Raw genomic sequence first — 21,643 nt, 5'->3', positions numbered from 1 at the left:
ACACTGCTTCCACTTTTACATATAACATCTCCTTCCTCATCTTTGTCAACTTTTAATGCTGGAAGAGCTGGTATACATAAAATCACTATCCATACAAGCCAAAGACAGATCATCATTGTTTAATAATTCAGGATCACCTGCCGCCTGCCAGATCCTCTAATACTAGCTAAAAGCCACTCACTTTCCTTTTCGAAATTCATGGAGATTTGTCGTTATTGGCATGCCTCCTTGATGATTGACTTTGGGGAGAAGTTATTGTGTTCTGCCACCTCAGCCACCACCCAGGCTCAGTACACAGCCTTGAAATAGACTCGGGAAATGACGTGTAAATCATCTAAAAGTGTTGCTTAGCTTGCATACATTTGTCTGCAGTTAAGGGGTTAAAATCCTGTCAGATATTTTCTGGAATGTCCAGTGATTATTAGAACATTTATTTGTGTACCCAGAATCTTGAAGCTCCTTAACTTAGATGTGGATCTTCAGTGTGTGGTTCTGGTGTGTTTCCATTTTGACATTGAAGGTATTTACTGTATATACTTGTCTATAAGTGTACCTTGTGTAGGTCAACCCATGATTTTTGGCCAAGAAATTGTTGATTTATGATATGCCTGGTGCAGGTCAACCCAAGGTTTTGAGGGTAATGGAACAACAAATTAGGATAATAAAGCACCATAGTTTATGGCATATAAAACTTATTTCAGAAAATCCTCACAAAAAAAAAAAACTTCATCCTATACACTGAGGGTTACTGAGCCTGAAATACCGAGCACTGAAGACATTGTTTACCATTTAATACTACGGCACTATACACTGAAACCCAAGTAGTTTCAGCAAAAATATTTTATATTTTCTTTCATGTATTTATTCGTCAATTAGGATAGAATATTTTGTATTGTGATACAACAGTTTTTAACTGAAAATCATTTGAAAAGCATATTAGTTAACATTTCTTGAACAACAAAAGAAAGCGAGAGTCGATTGTTTTCTTTATGATTTTACCCCACTTTCCACTGTAATGTGTAAGTCATCTCGGCAAAAATATTACATTTCCATGAATGTATTATATCAAGCACAGTTTTTTTTTTTTTTTTTTTTTTTTTTTTTTTTTTTCCGGTCTCCCGCGTTTGCGAGGTAGCGCAAGGAAACAGATGAAAGAAATGGCCCAACCCCCCCCCCATACACATGTATATACATACGTCCACACACACAAATATACATACCTACACAGCTTTCCATGGTTTACCCCAGACGCTTCACATGCCCCGATTCAATCCACTGACAGCACATCAACCCCGGTATACCACATCGCTCCAATTCACTCTATTCCTTGCCCTCCTTTCACCCTCCTGCATGTTCAGGCCCCGATCACACAAAATCTTTTTCACTCCATCTTTCCACCTCCAATTTGGTCTCCCTCTTCTCCTCGTTCCCTCCACCTCCGACACATATATCCTCTTGGTCAATCTTTCCTCACTCATTCTCTCCATGTGCCCAAACCATTTCAAAACACCCTCTTCTGCTCTCTCAACCACGCTCTTTTTATTTCCACACATCTCTCTCACCCTTACGTTACTTACTCGATCAAACCACCTCACACCACACATTGTCCTCAAACATCTCATTTCCAGCACATCCATCCTCCTGCGCACAACTCTATCCATAGCCCACGCCTCGCAACCATACAACATTGTTGGAACCACTATTCCTTCAAACATACCCATTTTTGCTTTCCGAGATAATGTTCTCGACTTCCACACATTCTTCAAGGCTCCCAGAATTTTCGCCCCCTCCCCCACCCGATGATCCACTTCCGCTTCCATGGTTCCATCCGCTGCCAGATCCACTCCCAGATATCTAAAACACTTCACTTCCTCCAGTTTTTCTCCATTCAAACTCACCTCCCAATTGACTTGACCCTCAACCCTACTGTACCCAAGCACAGTATGAATAGAATATCATTGTGATATAATAGTATTTTAACTGCTAGCTATTAAAAAACAAGTAATGTCTTGAACATTGGATGGTTAGGTAAGTCTTTTGTTTTTGTGTTGTTTTTATCCTATTTTACTTTCAAATACATCACGCTTCAGCAAAACTACCATTTATTTCTGAGAATATATTCATTCAGGCACAGTTGAGGTAAAATATACTTGTGATGTAACAGTTTTTTAACTGAAAACTATTAGAAAAACATGAACCATCTCGCTAATACAGCAGAGCCCTGGTCTTGGAGGCTTTGCCTTTGCCTCAGTCCTTATTGAGCAGCCTTTAATGTAACGCTACATTGAAATTGTGTTTATACTCTTCGTGTCTTGCTCCTTAATTTCCAGAAATGTGACAAGTTTGTATTAAATACAATGTTACAGTGCTTTTAATTTACAAGTATTCATTTTAAAAACACATGACACCAAACAAATACCAGTATTGGTATCTGTGTAATTCTCCCACCAACAAAGACCAGACATGCTTGACCTATATTTTCTAAAGCATGCATTCAAGAAGAAACAGATTCATAGCAAAGTTCAAGCTCTGAGTGGCTGAATATGCAGAACAGACTAACAACGATGCAGCAGCAAAGGAATTTAAGGTGTATGAAAATAATTTTAGTGACTGGAGAAAGCTCTCTGCACAACTGAAGCATATGCCAAAAAATAAATGTGCTACCAGAGGAAAGTGTAACAAGTGGCCACAGTTGGAATTTGAAGTGGCAAAGTTTGTCTGTGAAAACTGACAGAATGGATATGATGTTTCTCAAGGATCAATTGGAATCTTTGCCTTGAAACTAGCAAGGAAATTAGTTATCACAGATTTTAAGGCGAGCCATGGATGGTGCACAAGATTTATGAAAAGAAATGATTTTGTAGTGGCAGAGAACGAAAGTATCACAGCATCTTCCACAAGAACTTAATGACAAGATTACTGAATTTCATAGGTTAAGTGTGAAATCCTAAAAAGGGTTTTATTTTTGGTATTTATTGTAGATTTGTTGGTAGTATGATACCATATATGATATGATAAGTTAGCCTGAGCTAAGAACTTCGACATAGACCACTGAAAGCATGTTCTAAGGTAAGTTAGCCTTCTGTAAGTTGGTGAGCTCCATCTGCTGAAGGCACTCAACAGCTTTTCATTACTAATTGGGACATATTTTATGTTTCCAGTGTTTACTAGCAGTAATTGGTAAATATTTTTCATGTCTAAAGCTAAAAGTTGCTTCTAGCCCTTCAAATCTTGCACGGATTTCAACCTAATGAAACTATTACCCATGTATAGGTCAACCCCCAACTTTTTGCCCAAAAATTTGGTCTTAAAAACTCAAACTATACATGAGTATATATATCTGCCTTTAGGTTAAGGCTTCTCATCTGAAAGTGAAAGTTTTCTTTAAATCCTCCTCCTCCATTGAGGAATGCTTTCATGTTTGTGGGACAGAATACAGAGGAGAGGATTGCAATTTTTGAAATTTTAAAATATTATATGTATATATAATATATATAAAAAAAAAATATATATATATATATATATATATATATATATATATATATATATATATATATATATATATATATATATATATATATATATATATATTATTTATTTATTTATTTATTATACTTTGTCGCTGTCTCCCGCGTTTGTGAGGTAGCGCAAGGAAACATGAGTATATATATCTGCCTTTAGGTTAAGGCTTCTCATCTGAAAGTGAAAGTTTTCTTTAAATCCTCCTCCTCCATTGAGGAATGCTTTCATGTTTGTGGGACAGAATACAGAGGAGAGGATTGCAATTTTTGAAATTTTAAAATATTATATATATATATAATATATATAAAAAAAAAATATATATATATATATATATATATATATATATATATATATATATATATATATATATATATATATATATATATATATATTATTTATTTATTTATTTATTATACTTTGTCGCTGTCTCCCGCGTTTGTGAGGTAGCGCAAGGAAACAGACGAAAGAAATGCCCCCCCCCCCCCCCACCCCCACCCCCACCCCATACACATGTATATACATACGTCCACACACGCAAATATACATACCTACACAGCTTTCCATGGTCTACCCCAGACGCTTCACATGCCCTGATTCAATCCACTGACAGCACGTCAACCCCGGTATACCACATCGATCCAATTCACTCTATTCCTTGCCCTCCTTTCACCCTCCTGCATGTTCATGCCCCGATCACACAAAATCTTTTTCACTCCATCTTTCCACCTCCAATTTGGTCTCCCTCTTCTCCTCGTTCCCTCCACCTCCGACATATATATCCTCTTGGTCAATCTTTCCTCACTCATTCTCTCCATGTGCCCAAACCATTTCAAAACACCCTCTTCTGCTCTCTCAACCACGCTCTTTTTATTTCCACACCTCTCTCTTACCCTTACGTTACTTACTCGATCAAACCACCTCACACCACACATTGTCCTCAAACATCTCATTTCCAGCACATCCATCCTCCTGCGCACAGCTCTATCCATAGCCCATGCCTCGCAACCATACAACATTGTTGGAACCACTATTCCTTCAAACATACCCATTTTTGCTTTCCGAGATAATGTTCTCGACTTCCACACATTCTTCAAGGCTCCCAGAATTTTCGCCCCCTCCCCCACCCTATGATCCACTTCCGCTTCCATGGTTCCATCCGCTGCCAGATCCACTCCCAGATATCTAAAACACTTTACTTCCTCCAGTTTTTCTCCATTCAAACTTACCTCCAAAGTGTCCCATGAATGTTTTTTCTTGTATTCTTTGCTCTGCCACTCCCTTATAAACCTTTATCTTTACCAGTTGTGACTACTTTCAAATTGAGGCCTGCATTCTTTGAATTGTAACTTCAGGCAGATAGGAGTGAGTTCACCAGGTTGATGATGTCATCTCTTTGGTATTCTTTGATTGGCTGGTTATGAGGGCAGCATTGGTTGAGAAGCCAGTATTTCCTCTCTAGAAAAAGAGAGGGTTAGAAGTTCCTGTCCTCAGTTTTCTTAGAAATTATCTTGGAAGATCCTTCTAGCTAGTGGGACACTGCCTCAGAGAGTTTTTTCAAATATCAAATCCAATATTTTTAAGTTTAAGCATAAAATAAGGTGTTTTAGTTGTTTCCTATGTATGTACTTTAATGTGCTTGAGTGTAAAGTCCTGGAAATGTTGGAGGATTACGTTAAGACTGCAATACTAGAATATTTGGAGGAAGAAAGTTAATCTGAAGTACTTAATTTTGGATAGGAAATTTTGTGTTGCTAATGGGTATTAAAGAAGAGTTGTGAAAAGGGATGATTGGTTTATTTGAAGTATTTGGTAACTTGAGATTTTTGTCATCTTCAGATTTTCATGTTTCAATGTGCAGATAGAAATTATGATATAATCAGAAAGGTTCCCCATCTAACAATATGATATTTTACAGATATTGCTGAACCAAATGAAAACAGCAAAAGGTCGATCACCCTTTCCTCGAGTCATAAAACTTCTTGGAATACTCTTGCTAACAGCAGTCATCTGGGACATTAAGAGTGCTGGGTCGTTTTATGGTAAGTTTTATTAAAGTATTAAGTTGATTTTGTTTCATCCTAACAATTCCTATTAAATATTTTTTTTGGTTCAACTATTTACAAATATATCCCTAAGGTGGGATAAGGGATGCTACCCACATATTTTGCTCTTCGTGAGAAGAGTAGCTTTTGAAAAATGAAAACTATTTTTCTGTTGACAAACCCTTATGAGCATCCAATGATTTTCCTTTCCTTGCTAAAAGACTATTTCTTTATTTTTGACAGAAATAGGCCGAAGGCACAGAGAGTATTGATTAATGAATGAATTTGGATGGGTTTGCCACCACCTTACTTTTATGGTGTAAGGTCATGTACCTTGCCTGGTAACTGCATGGATGTTGAGTCCCTTTAGATAAGCTTTTCCTAGCTCCATTTGCTTCATACTGGTCATTTTTATGGGATAAAACAGCATTTTAACCTCCCATTTTAGCAAGTCCTCTCAGATGCTTATAATGCTCTTCCTGTGGTACAGAAATATTTTATATTCTCCAAAATCTAATTTGTTCTTTCCCTTTAGAATGCTTCATTCTTACTTAATATTTTTATAGTTAGACTATAACATACATTCTTTGTTAAAAAGATTTTGTTTTAGGATCGAAGTTGGGACAGACAGTGGAGAGACTAGGACTTGTCCCTCACTTGGAAGCTTTTGGAAGAGCTTCTAAAACTGCTTTTATTCATTCTTACAGGTAAGATGCTTTTCTTATAATTCAAATTACTTAACATCAAAAAGTTTCTTACACTGTGGAGAATTTTTTCAGTGAAGTTTAAGAAAAAAAATCCCCCCCCCCTACTTATCCTTCTATTTCAGGTAATTCTTCTGAAAGCTGTCCTTTAAGTCTAGGATAAGGAGAGTACATGACTAATTATGCGAGTCACACAGTTCTTGCAAAAAATGTTACTATAAATATGTGTGCTGAGGGTAGTTTGAAAAATTAATAAATACTGTAATTAATGCAACCTTTCACTTAAGTATGATGTTATTCCACCAAAAGCCCCCACCACACCAGTCTTCTAGAATTCTTACACATAATTCTTACACAGAATCCTTACACATAATTTGTTACCACAGCTTGAATTCTGAGCAAGGAATAGTCTCTTTTGGCTGGCCACAGATGGCAATTGAAATAAAGAATGAGTCACTGTAATTGCCAAGAGGCCTCACTTTCCAGCTAGTAACTGTAATGGGCAGCTAAACCTTTTCTTGGTTCTAGCAGCCTGTAATGCCCACCACTTACATTTAGGATTGGCTAGTCCAATAAAGTTTTTCTAAAGTAGGAATACTTACTATTACTTTGTAAAGAAAAGTAAAAAAAAATTTTACACCTAATTATGTAAATGAAAAGTTATGAATCACTTTGTATATTTATGATTGCTCAAGTTCAGTCAAACAGTTTTTCTCAAACTAGGAATGGTTGTCTAAATTCATTAGAAAAAACATTCTTTTTAAATTTCATGTGCACCTATTCATGAAAAAAAAATCTATTTGCTTTTTTACACATGGGCACAGAAAAAAAATATATATCTAAGCTCTGAAAGGTAAGCTTCACAATTCTTAAAAAAAAATCATAGTCTCTCTCTCTCTCTCTCTCTCTCTCTCTCTCTCTCTCTCTCTCTCTCTCTCTCTCTCTCTCTCCTGTAAAGTCTTGGCTTTGATAAGAACTCGAGATCATGATTGGAACCAAGGTCATTAAAATTAAAGTGACAATGAACGTTGCAATGACTTGTATGTATAAATATAGGTATTTGTCATCACTACATACTTTAATGACAGTTTCATTTGATTCACAATTATTCAAATAGTAACAGAATACAAAGTAAAGGGTATGAAGGTTATCTCAAGCTAATTAGTTCTTTGCATCATACACAGATGGTGTGCCATCAATGTACCAGTGTACTATAGTCGTGCATGTGAGCTTGCAGGACCATACCTTCTTTTAGTTTTGGAAAAAACTGAAGGGGGCGCTGCTTACTGCATAGCAGCAATGGAATCAGCTGCACAGTATATTCCACTGATGAAGGAAAAGGTATTTTATTTACATATTTGTGTGTGTGTGGGTAATTTTCCAAAAGAAGGAACAGAGTAGATGGCCACATGAGGATATTTTTCTAAGGCTTAGTCCTCTGTTCTTAACTCTACCTCGCTAATGTGGGAAATGACAAATATGTATGAAAAAAATATACAAGTGGATGGGCCATTCTTCATCTGTTACCTGGCGCCACCTCGCTAATGCGCAAAGTGGTTCTTGACTGGCTGGTAAGGATATACATTGTATGTATGGTTCATGGTGAAGTGCCTGAGGATTAGTGGAATGCATGCATAGTACCATTGCACAAAGGCAAAGGGGATAAAGGTGAGTGTTTATATTACAGAGGTATAAGTTTATTGAGTATTCCTGGGAAATTATATGGGAGGGTATTGATTGAGAGGGTGAAGGCATGTACAGAGCATCAGATTGGGGAAGAGCAGTGTGGTTTCAGAAGTGGTAAAGGATGTAAGGATCAGGTGTTTGCTTTGAAGAATGTATGTGAGAAATAATTAGAAAAACAAATGGATTTGTATGTAGCATTTGTGGATCTGGAGAAGGCATTTGATAGAGATGCTCTGTGGAAGGTATTAAGAGTATATGGTGTGGGAAGTAAGTTGCTAGAAGCAGTGAAAAGTTTTTATCGAGGATGTAAGGCATGTGTATGAGTAGGAAGAGAGGAAAGTGATTGGCTTCCCAGTGAATGTCGGTTTGCGGCATGGGTGCATGACGAGAGGGCTTGGGAAGTGAGTCAGTTGTTGCTTGCTGATGATACAGTGCTGGTGGCTGATTCAGATGAGAAACTGCAGAATCTCGTGACTGAGTTTGGTAAAGTATGTGAAAGAAGAAAGCTGAGGGCAAATGTGAATAAGAGCAAGGTTATTAGGTTCAGTAGGGTTGAGGGACAAGTCAGTTGGGAGGTAACTTTGAATGCAGAAAAACTGGAGGAAGAAGTATTGTAAATATCTAGGAGTGGATCTAGCAGGGGATGGACCATGGAAGCAGAAGTGAGTCATAGGGTGGGGGAGGGGGCAAAGGTTCTTGGTGCGTTGAAGAATGTGTGGAAGGCGAGAACTTTATCTCGGAGGCAAAAATAGGTATGAATGAAGGAATAGTGGGTTATAGGGCTATAGGTGGGTTGTGCGAAGTAGGGTGGAAATATTGAAAATGAGATGTTTGAGGACAATATGTGGTGTGAGGTGGTTTGATCGAGTAAGTAATGAAAGGGTAAGAGAGATGGGTGGTAATAAAAAGAGTGTGGTTGAGAGAGCTGAAGAGAGTGTATTGAAATGGTTTGGTCACATGGAGAATGAGTGAGGAAAGATTGACAAAGGATATATGTGTCAGAGGTGGAGGGAACGAGAAGTGGGAGACCAAATTGGAGGTGAAAGGATGGAGTGAAAAAGATTTTGAGCGATCGGGGCCTAAACCTACAGGAGGGTGAAAGGCGTGCAAGGAATAGAGTGAATTGGGACAATGTGGTATGCCAGAGTTGACGTGCCATCAAGGGATTGAAACCAGGGCATGTGAAGCATCTGGGGTAAACCATGGAAAGCTGTGTATATATATATATATATATATATATATATATATATATATATATATATATATATACATATATACAGATATATATATATATATATATATATATATATATATATATATATATATATATATATATATATATATATATATATATATGTGTGTGTGTGTGTGTATGTGGGTGGGTTGGGCCATTCTTTCGTCTGTTTCCTTGTGCTATCTCGCTAACGCGGGAGACAGCATCAAAGAATAATAAATGAATAAATAAGCATTTACTTATATGTTGTTAACAAGTTTTTGACCAAAGAAATTGTTATGTTGTTATCAATATTTACAATTACCTTTGATACTACAGATTGAGACCTCACTTCCTGGATTAAGTGCATCAGCAAGCCACTACAGCAGTGTTGCGATGAATGCATTGCAGGTTGGCTTCACTACTGTCAGAGATGCATCAGCACCATATTTATCTCAGGCTCATGAATTTGTCACCACAAAAGTCTTTGTGTAAGTATTGATATACTTGAAATCCAGCAATTTCTTTGTATAGCTGGCCAAGAATGGCACTGTAACTTCAACATTAGTTTCTCTCTCTCTCTCTCTCTCTCTCTCTCTCTCTCTCTCTCTCTCTCTCTGGGTATAGAAATTGAAGGAGCAGATATTTACACCAAGCTCTTTAACGTTCAGAGCTTTTCCTTCTATGTTTTATTATATATGTTTTATTATAAAGATTAATGCAATGTTTATATCTGCTTTGTTGAGCAAATCCTGGTTGCTGTAGTTAGTCCACAGTCAACCCAGATGTTCATCCACCCCAAGGGATTAGTCAATAAAATGGGTACCTGGCTCAGAAAAGGGATAAAGGCAAGCAGATTAGAAAGGGTAGTGAATGGTGGGATGAAGAAGCAAGGTTGTTAGTGAAAGAGAAGAGAGAGGAGTTTGGACAAGTTTTGCAGAGATGTAGTGCAAATGACTGGGAGATGTATAAAAGAAAGTGGCAGGAGGTCAAGAGAAAGGTGCAAGAGGTGAAAAAAAGGGTAAATGAGAGCTAGGGTGAGAGATTATCATTAAATTTTAGGGAGAATAACAAAGATGTTTTGGAAGGAATTATATAAAGTGCATAAGACTAGAGAACAAATGGGAACATCGATGAAAGGGTCAAATGGGGAGGTAATAACAAGTAGTGATGAAGTGAGTATTTTGAAGGTTTGTTGAATGTGTTTGATGATAGAGTGGCAGATGTAGGGTTTTTTGGTCGAGGTGGTGTGCAAGTGAGAGGGTCAGGGAGAATGGTTTGGTAAACAGAGACGAGGTAGTGAAAGCTTTGAGGAAGATGAAAGCCGGCAAGGCAGCGGGTTTGGTTGGTATTGCAGTGGAATTTATTATAAAAGGGGGTGACTGTGTTCATTGGTTGGGAAGGATATTCATTGTATGCATGGATCATGGTGAAGTGCCTGAGGATTGGCAGAATGTATGCATGGTGCCATTGTACAAAGGCAAAGGGGATAAAGGTGAGTGTTCAAATTACAAAGGCAGAAGTTTGTTGAGTATTCCTGGGAAATTATACAGGAGTATTGATTGAGAGGGGTAAAGGCATGTACAGAGCATCAGATTGGGGAGGAGCAGTGTGGTTTCAGAAGTGGTAGAGGATGTGTGGATCAGGTGTTTGCTTTGAAGAATGTATGTGAGAAATATTTAGAAAACAGATGGATTTGTATGCAGCATTTATGGATCTGGAGAGGGCATATGATAGGGTCGATAAAGATGCTTTGTGGAAGGTTTTAAGGGTATATGGTGTGGGAGGTAAGTTGCTAGAAGCAGTGAAAATTTTTTACTAAGGGTGCAAGGCATGCATACAAGTAAGAAGAGAGGAAAGTGATTGGTTCCCAGTGAATGTTAGTTTCTGGCAGGGGTGCATAATGTCTCCATTGTTTTTTAATTTATTTATGGATGGGGTGGATAGGGAAGTGAATGCAAGAGTTTAGGAGAGAGGGGCAAGTATGTAGTCTGTTTTGGATGAGGGGGCTTGGGAAGCGAGTCAGTTGTTGTTTGCTGATGATACAGCACTGGTGGCTGATTCGGGTGAGAAACTGCAGAGGTTGGTGACTGAGTTTGGTAAAGTGTGTGAAAGTTGAGAGTAAATGTGAATAAGAGCAAGGTTATTAAGTTCAGTAAGGTTTAGGGACAAGTTAATTGGGAGGTAAGTTTGAATGGAGAAAAACTTGAGGAAGTAAAGTGTTTTAGATATCTGGGAGTGGATTTAGCAGTGGAAGGAACCATGGAAGCAGAAGTGGGTCACAGGGTGGGGGAGGGGGTGAAGGTTCTGGGAGCGTTGAAGAATGTGTGGAAGGCAAGAACATTATCTCGGATTGAAAATGTGTATGTTTGAAGGAATAGTGGTTCTAACAATGTTATATTGCTGCGAGGCATGGGCTATAGATAGGGTTGTGCGGAGGAGGTTGGATGTATTGGAAATGAGGACAGTATGTAGTGTGAGGTGGCTTGATCGATTAAGTATTGAAAGGGTAAGAGATGTGTGGTAATAAAAAGAACGTGGTTGAGAGAGCAGAAGAGGGTGTATTGAAATGGGTTGGTCACATGGAGAGAATGAGTAAGGAAAGATTGACAAAGAGGATATACGTGTCAGAGGTAGAGGGGACGAGGAGAAGTGGGAGACCAAATTGGAGGTGGAAGGATGGAGTGAAAAAGATTTTGAGTGATTGTGGCCTGAACATAGAGGAGGGTGAAAGGCATGCAAGGAATAGAGTGAATTGGAACAATGTTGGTATACTGGGGTCAATGTGCTGTCACTGGATTGAACCAGGGCATGTGAAACATCTGAGGTAAACCATGGAAAGTTTTGTGGGGCCTAGATGTGGAAAGGGAGCTGTGGTTTTGGTGCATTACACATGACAGCTAGAGACTGAGTGTGAACGAATATGGCCTTTGTTGTCTTTTCCTAGCACTGCCTCGTGCATGCATGTTGGAGGGGGTGCCATTTCATGTGTGGTGGGGTAGAGACGGGATTGGATGAAGGCAGCAAGTAAGAATATGTTCATTTGTATAAATGTATATGTCTGTGTATGTATATGTATGTATATGTTGAAATGTATAGGTATGTATATGTGCATGTGTTGGTACTTATGTCTATACAAGTGTATGTGTGTGGGTTGGGCCATTCTTTTGTCTGTTTTCTTGCACTACCTTGCTAATGTGAGAGACAGCGACTAAATATAATAAAAAAAAATCTTAGAATACTATCCTTGAAAGGGATAATGTGGTCCCACTTAAGGACAAACTCCTGTCCAGGGATATGGATGAATATATACCTTTTGCATGTATGCATGTGCTAATGCTTACCACTTTATTTCGGGAGACTGCTGTTTGCGAGTTGAATTCATGAACCTCTATGTACAGATAACTTATCGCAACATTTTCAGAGAATAAGTGAAAAACTGACAGGATCCTAGATTTATAAATAAGGCCTTTTATACCATGAAAATGCTTTTAGATTTTTAAAAAGGAGTATGTGCTTTTAATATCTGATACCATGTCTTTAAGGTACATAGTACAGTGCAGAAATGTATTGATAATGTAACACATTTACAGTATCCACAAATGCTATTTAGAAAATTTTTAGTCTTGCAATTGCTTCTATGGTGTTATAATGCTTTCATAGAGACCCATCTCCCAGACAACTTTGGCAGTGGACTTATCTGAGTTCTGGCAACCCAAGGCAGTTATGTTACCATATTTCTAGTAATTTTTGGTGATACCACCAAGACCAAAATCCTTGCTGATCTCACTGATGATTTTTTTAGATTCAAGTAGGCCTCAGAACTGCAGGTAAGCCATAGTCCCTTACATACTTTATGGGAACGTATAGAGAAGTTTGCAGACATGCATTCTGAAATGTCTGCATCTACACAGAACATAAAAGTTATGGTTTGCTCATGTTGCTTTACTCTGTAGCAGCATTAAATGGAAAACCAATGAACTTAGCAATACAATCTGCAGACTGACAAAGTAGTGATGTAGATAAAACCAAAATTTGGTGGTATATGATTTTTATGTGCCACAGGCAAAAGGCATCTCCTTTATATGTACTTTATCCCCCAAGCACATCTAGTTTAATCATGCTTTTTCATGATGCCATTCTAACAGCTGGAATGTATTTTATGTGCTGCAGGCAAAAGGCATCTCCTGTTATATGTACTTTATCCCCCAAGCACATCTAGCTTACTCTTCCTTTTTCATGATGCCGTTCTAATGGCTGGAATGTATTACAAAATCCAAGGTGTAGGGAGAATCCCTGACACATCAAAAACGTGAGGCAGTTTAATCAGATTGGAACTTCTTGGTAGTCTTAAACAAATCTCACTGCTGCCACACCTTCCCAGCCTAAACTCTATACTGAGAACCAGGAATTAAGCTGTACTGTACATTTGGAAAATTTGATCTGTAAACCCTGTGAGAAATTGTTCATCATCATCAAATGCTAAAAAATCATGTACTGAAAGGAGGATGGTCATATGTAGATTTTAGAAATCTTTCACCAAATACTTATGTAGATAAAGGAGTCTGTGTAGCAGATAAATTATTCATACTAAAATAATGATGTACAACATAGTTCTATTCTGATGAAAAAAATTTTGTGTTGCAGAGGACCTCTTGCCCCAGAGAAATTACAAGAATACATGTTTGATGCAATGAATTCTATAAGCCAATTGCTCTTACGAATGCATTCCAGTCTTGTCGGTACTTTAGAAGACAATAACAGTGCATCTAACAAGACCAGCTAATGATCTTTAAGTCTGGATTCATGGGTATCTTAGTCTTTTGTATGTGTGAATATATATATATATATATATATATATATATATATATATATATATATATATATATATATATATATATATATATATATATTATGATTGTGAATAGACTCTGCTTGCAGGTGGTCACACCACTGACAAGAAGTTGACTTCATTGAGATTGTATCATCTTCAGTGGATGGAAAATAATACAGCATTGACAAGGACCTCCTTATCCTAAGGGAACCCAGCTTATGGTGTTTCTATTTGTAGCAAGGCCCTGAAGCTGCAGAAACCCTGAAGAAGTGGTTGCAGGGTTACCTATTAGTAATGATGATAATAAATACATACCTACACGACTTATGGTTATACCAGAAGTATAAAGTCACCTTTGATGTGACTGTATTATTGTCAGTTGACGAAACAGTTGCAGTTTTGCTGAGAAACATTTTTGCACCAAAGAAGTTCTCTCTTCCCTGCATCTGATTTTAATGCAACCTTGAAGCTGAAGGAGCCCCATAAACGGGTCTTAGGATTATATATCCATCCTGACACAACTGGTGACTCACCTTCAACCCCTTTGTCATTTTCAATGCATTTAAGGCTTTAAAGAACTTCTTTGCAACAGACACTGACATTTCAGACATCACAAAAAATCTTTGGCTCCACCAAAATTCAAGCTCTTCCTGATATCTTAAATTATCCCTGGTTTTACAATGATATCCAGTACCCATTCTGAAACCCTCAAAGCCACAGGACTCCCCCTCTTTATACTGATTTATATCTTTGCTATATTCAGTATCATCTCTTTGAAAACTGATCCCCAATAGAACCAAGCAAAATATTCCACTCTTACTTACACAGCATGGCTTCATACCCAATCAATCCAGTATCAAAAAACACGCAAACCTCACACAACATATCTTGGATGGTTTCAACAAAGCTCAAAGCCCCTCTGCTCAGTATAAGAGGCAATAGACACCAGCAAAGCATTATACACTATCCCTTGACACATCCTTACAAAAAGTTCTTGACAACACCCTTTACAACAATGACGAAAAGTGGTAGGCCAAATTTAAAGTTGGCTATCAAGCCAATCCTTCACAAAAGCTTCACCTCAAAAATAAGCAGTACAAGGAGTACCCCAGGGAGCAATTCTCTCTTATCATTCTATATATGACATTATCATCACCTTTTGCAGACCAAAGTGTAAAGGTCTTCTCATGTGCTGATGATCTTACAGTAAAAACAGCACCCACATACTATACAAACAGCAAACAAAGATGCAACACAAAGTATAACAAGTTAGTTTACCAGGAACAGACAAAGAAAGGCCACATTCGCTCATTTTCATTCTCTAGCTGTTGTGTAATGCACCGAAAACACAGCCTCCAATCCACAACCAAACCCCACAGACCTTTACATGGTTTCCCCTCTTCTGCTTCATATTGCCAGGTTGAGTCCACAGACAGCACATTGGTCCCTGTATACCACATATCTCCAATTCACTTATCTTCAGCACTCCTTTCACTTTCCTGCATGTTCATGCCTCAAGCACTCAAAATACTTCCATGTATTTCCTGCATGTCGTAGGAGGCGACTGTAAAAGGGGAAGGAGCGGGGAACTGGAAATCCTCCCCTCCAGTTTTGACTTTTCCAAAAGAAGGAGCAGAGATTGGGGCCAAGTGAGGCTTTTATCCTTTTGGGGTCAGTCCTCTGTTCTTGGCGCTACCTCACTAACATGGGAAATGGCAAATATATATGAAATATGTATTTATTATTATACTTTGTCACTGTCTCTCACGTTAGTGAGGTAGCTCAAGGAAACAGATGAAAGAATAGCCCAACCCACCCACATGCACGTGTATATACATAAACGCCCACACACGCACATATACATACTTATACATTTCAACGTATACATACATATACATAGACATAAACATATATACACATGTACATATTCATACATGCTGCCTTCATTTATTCTCGTCGCCACCCAGCCACACATGAAATGGCACCCCCCCTGCCCCCGTGCATGTGCGAGGTAGTGCTAGGAAAAGACTACAATGGCCACATCCGTTCACATTCAGTCTCTAGCTGTCATGTGTAATGCACCAAAACCACAGTTCCCTTTCCACATCCAGGCCCCACAAAACTTTCCATGGTTTACCCCAGACACTTCACATAATCCATTGCAGCACATCAACCCTGGTATACCACATCGTTTCAATTCACTCTATTCCTTGTATGCCATTCACCCTCCTGTATGTTCAGGCCCTGATCACTCAAAATCTTTTTCACTTCATCCTTCCACCTCCAATTTGGTCTCCCACTTCTCGTTCCCTCCACCTCCGACACATATATCCTCTTTGTCAATCTTTCCTCATTCATTCTCTCCATGTGACCAAACCATTTCAATACACCCTCCTCTGCTATCTCAACCACACTCTTTTTATTACCACACATCTCTCTTACCCTTTCATTACTTACTTGATCAAACCACCTCACGCCACATATTGTCCTCAAACATCTCATTTCCAGCACATCCACCCTCTTCCGCACAATCCTATCTATAGCCCATGCCTCACAACCATATAACATTGTTGGAACCAATATTCCTTCAAGCATACCCATTTTTGCTCTCCAAGATAACATTCTCACCTTCCACATTCTTCAACGCTTCCAGAACCTTCGACCCCTTCCCCACCCTATGACTCACTTCCGCTTCCATGATTCCATCTGCTGCTAAATCCAGTCCCAGATATCTAAAACACTTCACTTCCTCCAGTTTTTCTCCATTCAAACTCACCAACCCAATTTACTTGTCCCTCAACCCTACTGGACCTAATAACCTTGCTCTTATTCACATTTACCAAACTCAGTCACCAACTTCTGCAGTTTCTCATCCGAATCAGCACCAGTGCTGTATCGTCAGCGAACAACAACTGACTCACTTCCCAAGCCCTCTCATCCACAAGAGACTGCATACTTGCCCCTCTCTTCAAAACTCTTACATTCACCTGCCTAACAACTCCATCCATAAACAAATTAAACAACTATAGAGACATCATGCACCCCTGCCACAAACTGACATTCACTGGGAAACAAACCCTCAAAATTCCCACTCCATCTCCCTCTCACTTCACCACTTTTTGTTATTACCTCCCCATTTGCCCTTTCACCGATGTTCCCATTTGTTCTCTTGTCTTACACACTTTATTTACCTCCTTCCAAAACATCTTTTTATCCTCCCTAAAATTTAATGACTCTCTCACCCCAACCCTTGTTTGCCCTCTTTTTCACTTCTTGCACCTTTCTCTTGAGCTCTTTCTAATCTGCCCAACTCACCCTCTCTCATGCCACAGGCATCTTTTGCGCAATCCATCACTGCTCCCTGAAATACATCCCATTCCTCCCTCACTCCCCTTATGTCACTTGCTCTCACCTTTTTCCATTCTGCACTCAATCTTTCCTGGTACTTCCTCACACAAGTCTCCTTTCTAGGCTCACTTACTCTCACCACTCTCTTCACCCCAACATTCTCTCTTCGTTTAAGAAAACCTCTACATATCTTCACCTTCGCCTCTACAAGATAATGATCAGACATCCCTCCTGTTGCCCCTCTCAGCACATTAACATCCAAAAGTCTCTCTTTCACAAGCTTATCAATTAACATGTAATCCAATAACGCTTTCTAACCATCTCTCCTACTTACATATGTATTCTTATGTATATCTCTCACCTTTTAAATCAGGTATTCCCAATCACCAGTCCTTTTTCAGCACACAAATCTACAAGCTCTTCACCATTTCCATTTACAACACTGAACACCCCATGTACACCAATTATACCCGCAACTGCCACATTACTCACCTTTGCATTAAAATCACCCATCACTATAACCCAGTCTCGTGCATCAAAGCTGCAAACACACTCAGTCAGCTTCTTCCAAAACACTCGTCTCTCATGACCTTTCTTCTCATGACCAGGTGCATAGGCACCAATAATCACCCATCTCTCTCCATTCACTTTCAGTTTTACCCATATCAATCTAGAGTTTAATTTCTTATACACTATCACATACTCCCAAAACTCCTGCTTCAGGAGTAGTGCTACTCCTTCCTTTGTTCTTGTCCTTTCACCAACCCCTGACTTTACTCTCAAGACATTCCCAAACCAGTCTTCCCCTTTACCCTTGAGCTTCGTTTCACTCAGAGCGAAAGCATCGAGGTTCCTTTCCTTGAACATACTACCTGTCTCTCCTTTTTTCTCATCTTGGTTACATCCACACACATTTAGACACCCCAATCTGAGCCTTCGAGGAGGATGAGCACTCCCCACATGACTCCTTCTGTTTCCCCTTTTAGAAAGTTAAAATACGAGGGGAGGGTTTCTAGCCCCCAGCTCCCGTCCCCTTTAGTTGCCTTCTACAGCACACGGGGAATGTGTAGGAAGTATTCTTTTCCCCTATATATTTCATACATATTTACCATTTCCCATGTCAGCAAGGTAGCACCAAGAACAGAGGATAGAGCTTTAAAGGGAATATCATCGCTTGGCCCCCTTCTCTGTTCCCTTTTTTGGAAAATTAAAAAACAGGAAGGGAGGATTTCCAGGCATGCAAAGAATAGAGTGAACTGGAACAATATTGTATACTAGGGTCGACGTTCTGTCAATAGACTGAACCAGGGCATGTGAAGCATCTGGGTAAACCATGGAGCTGTGGTTTTGGTGCATTACACATGACAGCTAAAGAATGGATGAGAGCAGATGCAGCCTTTCTTCCTCTGTTCCAGGAGCTTCCTCAATAACACTAGAAATAGTGATCAAATATGAAAAATGTGATACAGGGACCTTTCAATTTACATCTCTGATTTACGCCATTTTAAGAATAATGTGCATGGCCCATTTACACCTCTTTAATTTACACAGGCTTAAATTTAGAATTATGTGCTCATCATTGGGCTGGCAGTGCAGTTGTGTCAAGCTTCCAGTGCCATTAAAGAAGCGTGTACGTATGGCTTGAAAACAGTCTATTGTCACAAAGTGCTACAGAGTATTTTGCCCATTGCATCATGCCATCAAATTATCTTTTAAGTTCTCCTGGTACCAGTGGTTTTAAGAAGTGTAAGGCCATCATTACTGAGATAAAGATGGATGTGCTCAAACGCTATGAGAGAGGTGTTTAAACAGCTTTATTAAGCATGCCCTTGGACTTTATGAATCTGCTTTATGGACTATTCATGTTAGTGCAGAGAAAATCAAGGAGAGCTAAGAATGGAACATTAATCATTGCTGATGTTCAGTTATACAGAGAATGGAATGAATACTAAGTACATGGATCTAAGGATCTAACACCAAACGTAGGAAAGTATTTCCATCAACATGCTTGTGATACAAGCAAGGACCTTGAGTACATATGATGACTTGGAGCAGAAGAAGGATCAGCAAAGACATTTCAAGCAAACCCTGATTGGTCTGCAAATTTTAGGTAATGCTACAATTACCACACCAAGATGACTGGTGAGTCTGCTTTTGCTGATATTGTTGCTCCCAAAAATTTGCCAAGAACCCGTAAGACCATTATTGAGGAAGGTAGTCATTCCCCTAAGCAGATTTTTAATGTGTATGAGACCTGATTAGTTTGGAAGAAGAGAATGCCTTTGAGAACATACATATCCTATGAAGAGTGCACCAGGATTCAAAGCTTATTTTGCGTACAATATGTATATTATTGTATATTTCACTGGTATAATGTTCAGTAATGTCTTATTTCAATAATGAAATCCCCTTATCTCCATTACTTACAGTATTTGATGAACTCATTTTTGATTTACATAATCATTTTCAAGAGCAACTATCATTTAATTTGAGAGGTCCCTGTATGAAACCATGTGAGTTGTGGGGCTCCAGCAGCTTCAAGTTGTATGACAGTAGAGAATGTTCAGGAGATATAGCCCCTTGAGTATAAAACCCTCCCACTGAGTAAAAATAGGTAAGTACTACACTTATTAGCAGGGAAGTTATGGACTCATTTGGAGTGGGAAGTTTCTTAATGAGATTGTACTTTTTTCTTTTTTCATTAATAATATGTAACTTCATCAAAGAATGCTTCATCTGCAGCATAACAACATGAAATTGGAGTCTGATAATATGTATATTTTCAATCAATTAAATAGCCCCTGGACCCCTTTCATATGGCTTCTGCATCTTCAAGACTGGGTTACGGTCAGTAGCAGGGATATGCTGGACTTCTATGAAGTCAGAAATTCCTTGAGGAAATAGCATCTCTTTCATCCACTATTATACAACCTCACCAGAGATGACTTTCAACATGTAGTGTAACCTCTTACAGGCATAGTAATGCCTCAGTATATATATATATATATATTATCCCTAGGGATAGGGGAGAAAGAATACTTCCCACGTATTTCCTGCGTGTTGTAGAAGGGGACTAAAAGGGGAGGGAGAGGGGGCCTGGAAATCCTCCCCTTTCGTTTTTAATCTTCCAAAAGAAGGAACAGAGAAGGGGGCTAAGTGAGGATATTCCCTCAAAGGTTCAGTCCTCTGTTCTTAACGCTACCTCGCTAACGCGGGAAATGGTGAACAGTATGAAAAATATATTTATATTTTTATTATACTTTGCCACTGTCTCCCGCATTAGCGAGGTAGCGCAAGGAAACAGATGAAAGAATGGCCCAACCCACCCACATACACATTTATATACATAAATGCCCACACTCGCACATATACATTTCAATGTTTACATACATATACATACACAGACATATACATATATACACATGTACATATCCATACTTCCTACCTTCATCCATTCCCGCCGCCACCCCACCACACATGAAATGGTACCCCTCTCCCCCCGCTTGCATGCAAGGTAGCGCTAGGAAAGGACAACAAAGGCCTCATTCATTCACATTCAGTCTCTAGTTGCCATGTGTAATATATATATATATATATATATATATATATATATATATATATATATATATATATATATATATATATGGGAATGTCTTGGGAGTAAAGTCAGGGGTTAGTGAGAGGACAAGAGCAAGGGAAGGAGTAGCAGTGCTCCTGAAACAGGAGTTGTGGGAGTATGTGATAGAATGTAAGAAAGTAAATTCTCAATTAATATGGGTAAAACTGAAAGTTGATGGAGAGAGATGGGTGATTATTGGTGCATATGCACCTGGGCATGAGAAGAAAGATCATGAGAGGCAAGTGTTTTGGGAGCAGCTGAATGAGTGTGTTAGTGGTTTTGATGCACGAGACCGGGTTATAGTGATGGGTGATTTGAATGCAAAGGTGAGTAATGTGGCAGTTGAGGGAGTAATTGGTATACATGGGGTGTTCAGTGTTGTAAATGGAAGTGGTGAAGAGCTTGTAGATTTATGTGCTGAAAAAGGACTGGTGATTGGGAATACCTGGTTTAAAAAGCGAGATATACATAAGTATACTTATGTAAGTAGGAGAGATGGCCAGAGAGCGTTATTGGATTACGTGTTAATTGACAGGCGCGCGAAAGAGAGACTTTTGGATGTTAATGTGCTGAGAGGTGCAACTGGAGGGATGTCTGATCATTATCTTGTGGAGGCTAAGGTGAAGATTTGTATGGGTTTTCAAAAAAGAAGAGTGAATGTTGGGGTGAAGAGGG

General features: G+C 38.9%; 1 protein-coding gene across 3 annotated transcripts in view; it reads left to right on the top strand.

The window, feature by feature from the left end:
* The window catches only part of LOC139746748 (transmembrane protein 214-B-like), a 51,197-nt gene extending 31,033 nt beyond the window's left edge, over positions 1 to 20,164 (top strand). Inside the window, exons 10-14 of one of the 3 annotated variants that reach the window (XM_071658252.1) lie at positions 5,438 to 5,561; positions 6,175 to 6,271; positions 7,453 to 7,609; positions 9,507 to 9,658; positions 13,815 to 20,164. In XM_071658252.1, the coding sequence (XP_071514353.1) occupies positions 5,438 to 5,561; positions 6,175 to 6,271; positions 7,453 to 7,609; positions 9,507 to 9,658; positions 13,815 to 13,953 (669 nt within the window). In that variant the 3' untranslated portion in view covers positions 13,954 to 20,164. Of the gene's footprint in view, positions 1 to 5,437; positions 5,562 to 6,162; positions 6,272 to 7,452; positions 7,610 to 9,506; positions 9,659 to 13,814 lie in introns of all 3 variants that reach the window. The other 2 variants (XM_071658253.1, XM_071658251.1) reach the window with 2 other exon arrangements.
* Positions 20,165 to 21,643: the final 1,479 nt, after the last annotated feature.

The sequence above is a fragment of the Panulirus ornatus genome, chromosome 66 (assembly GCF_036320965.1).
Source record: "Panulirus ornatus isolate Po-2019 chromosome 66, ASM3632096v1, whole genome shotgun sequence".
In the NCBI taxonomy this organism is placed as follows: domain Eukaryota; kingdom Metazoa; phylum Arthropoda; class Malacostraca; order Decapoda; family Palinuridae; genus Panulirus; species Panulirus ornatus.
This window is presented reverse-complemented; position numbering and strand designations above follow the sequence as displayed.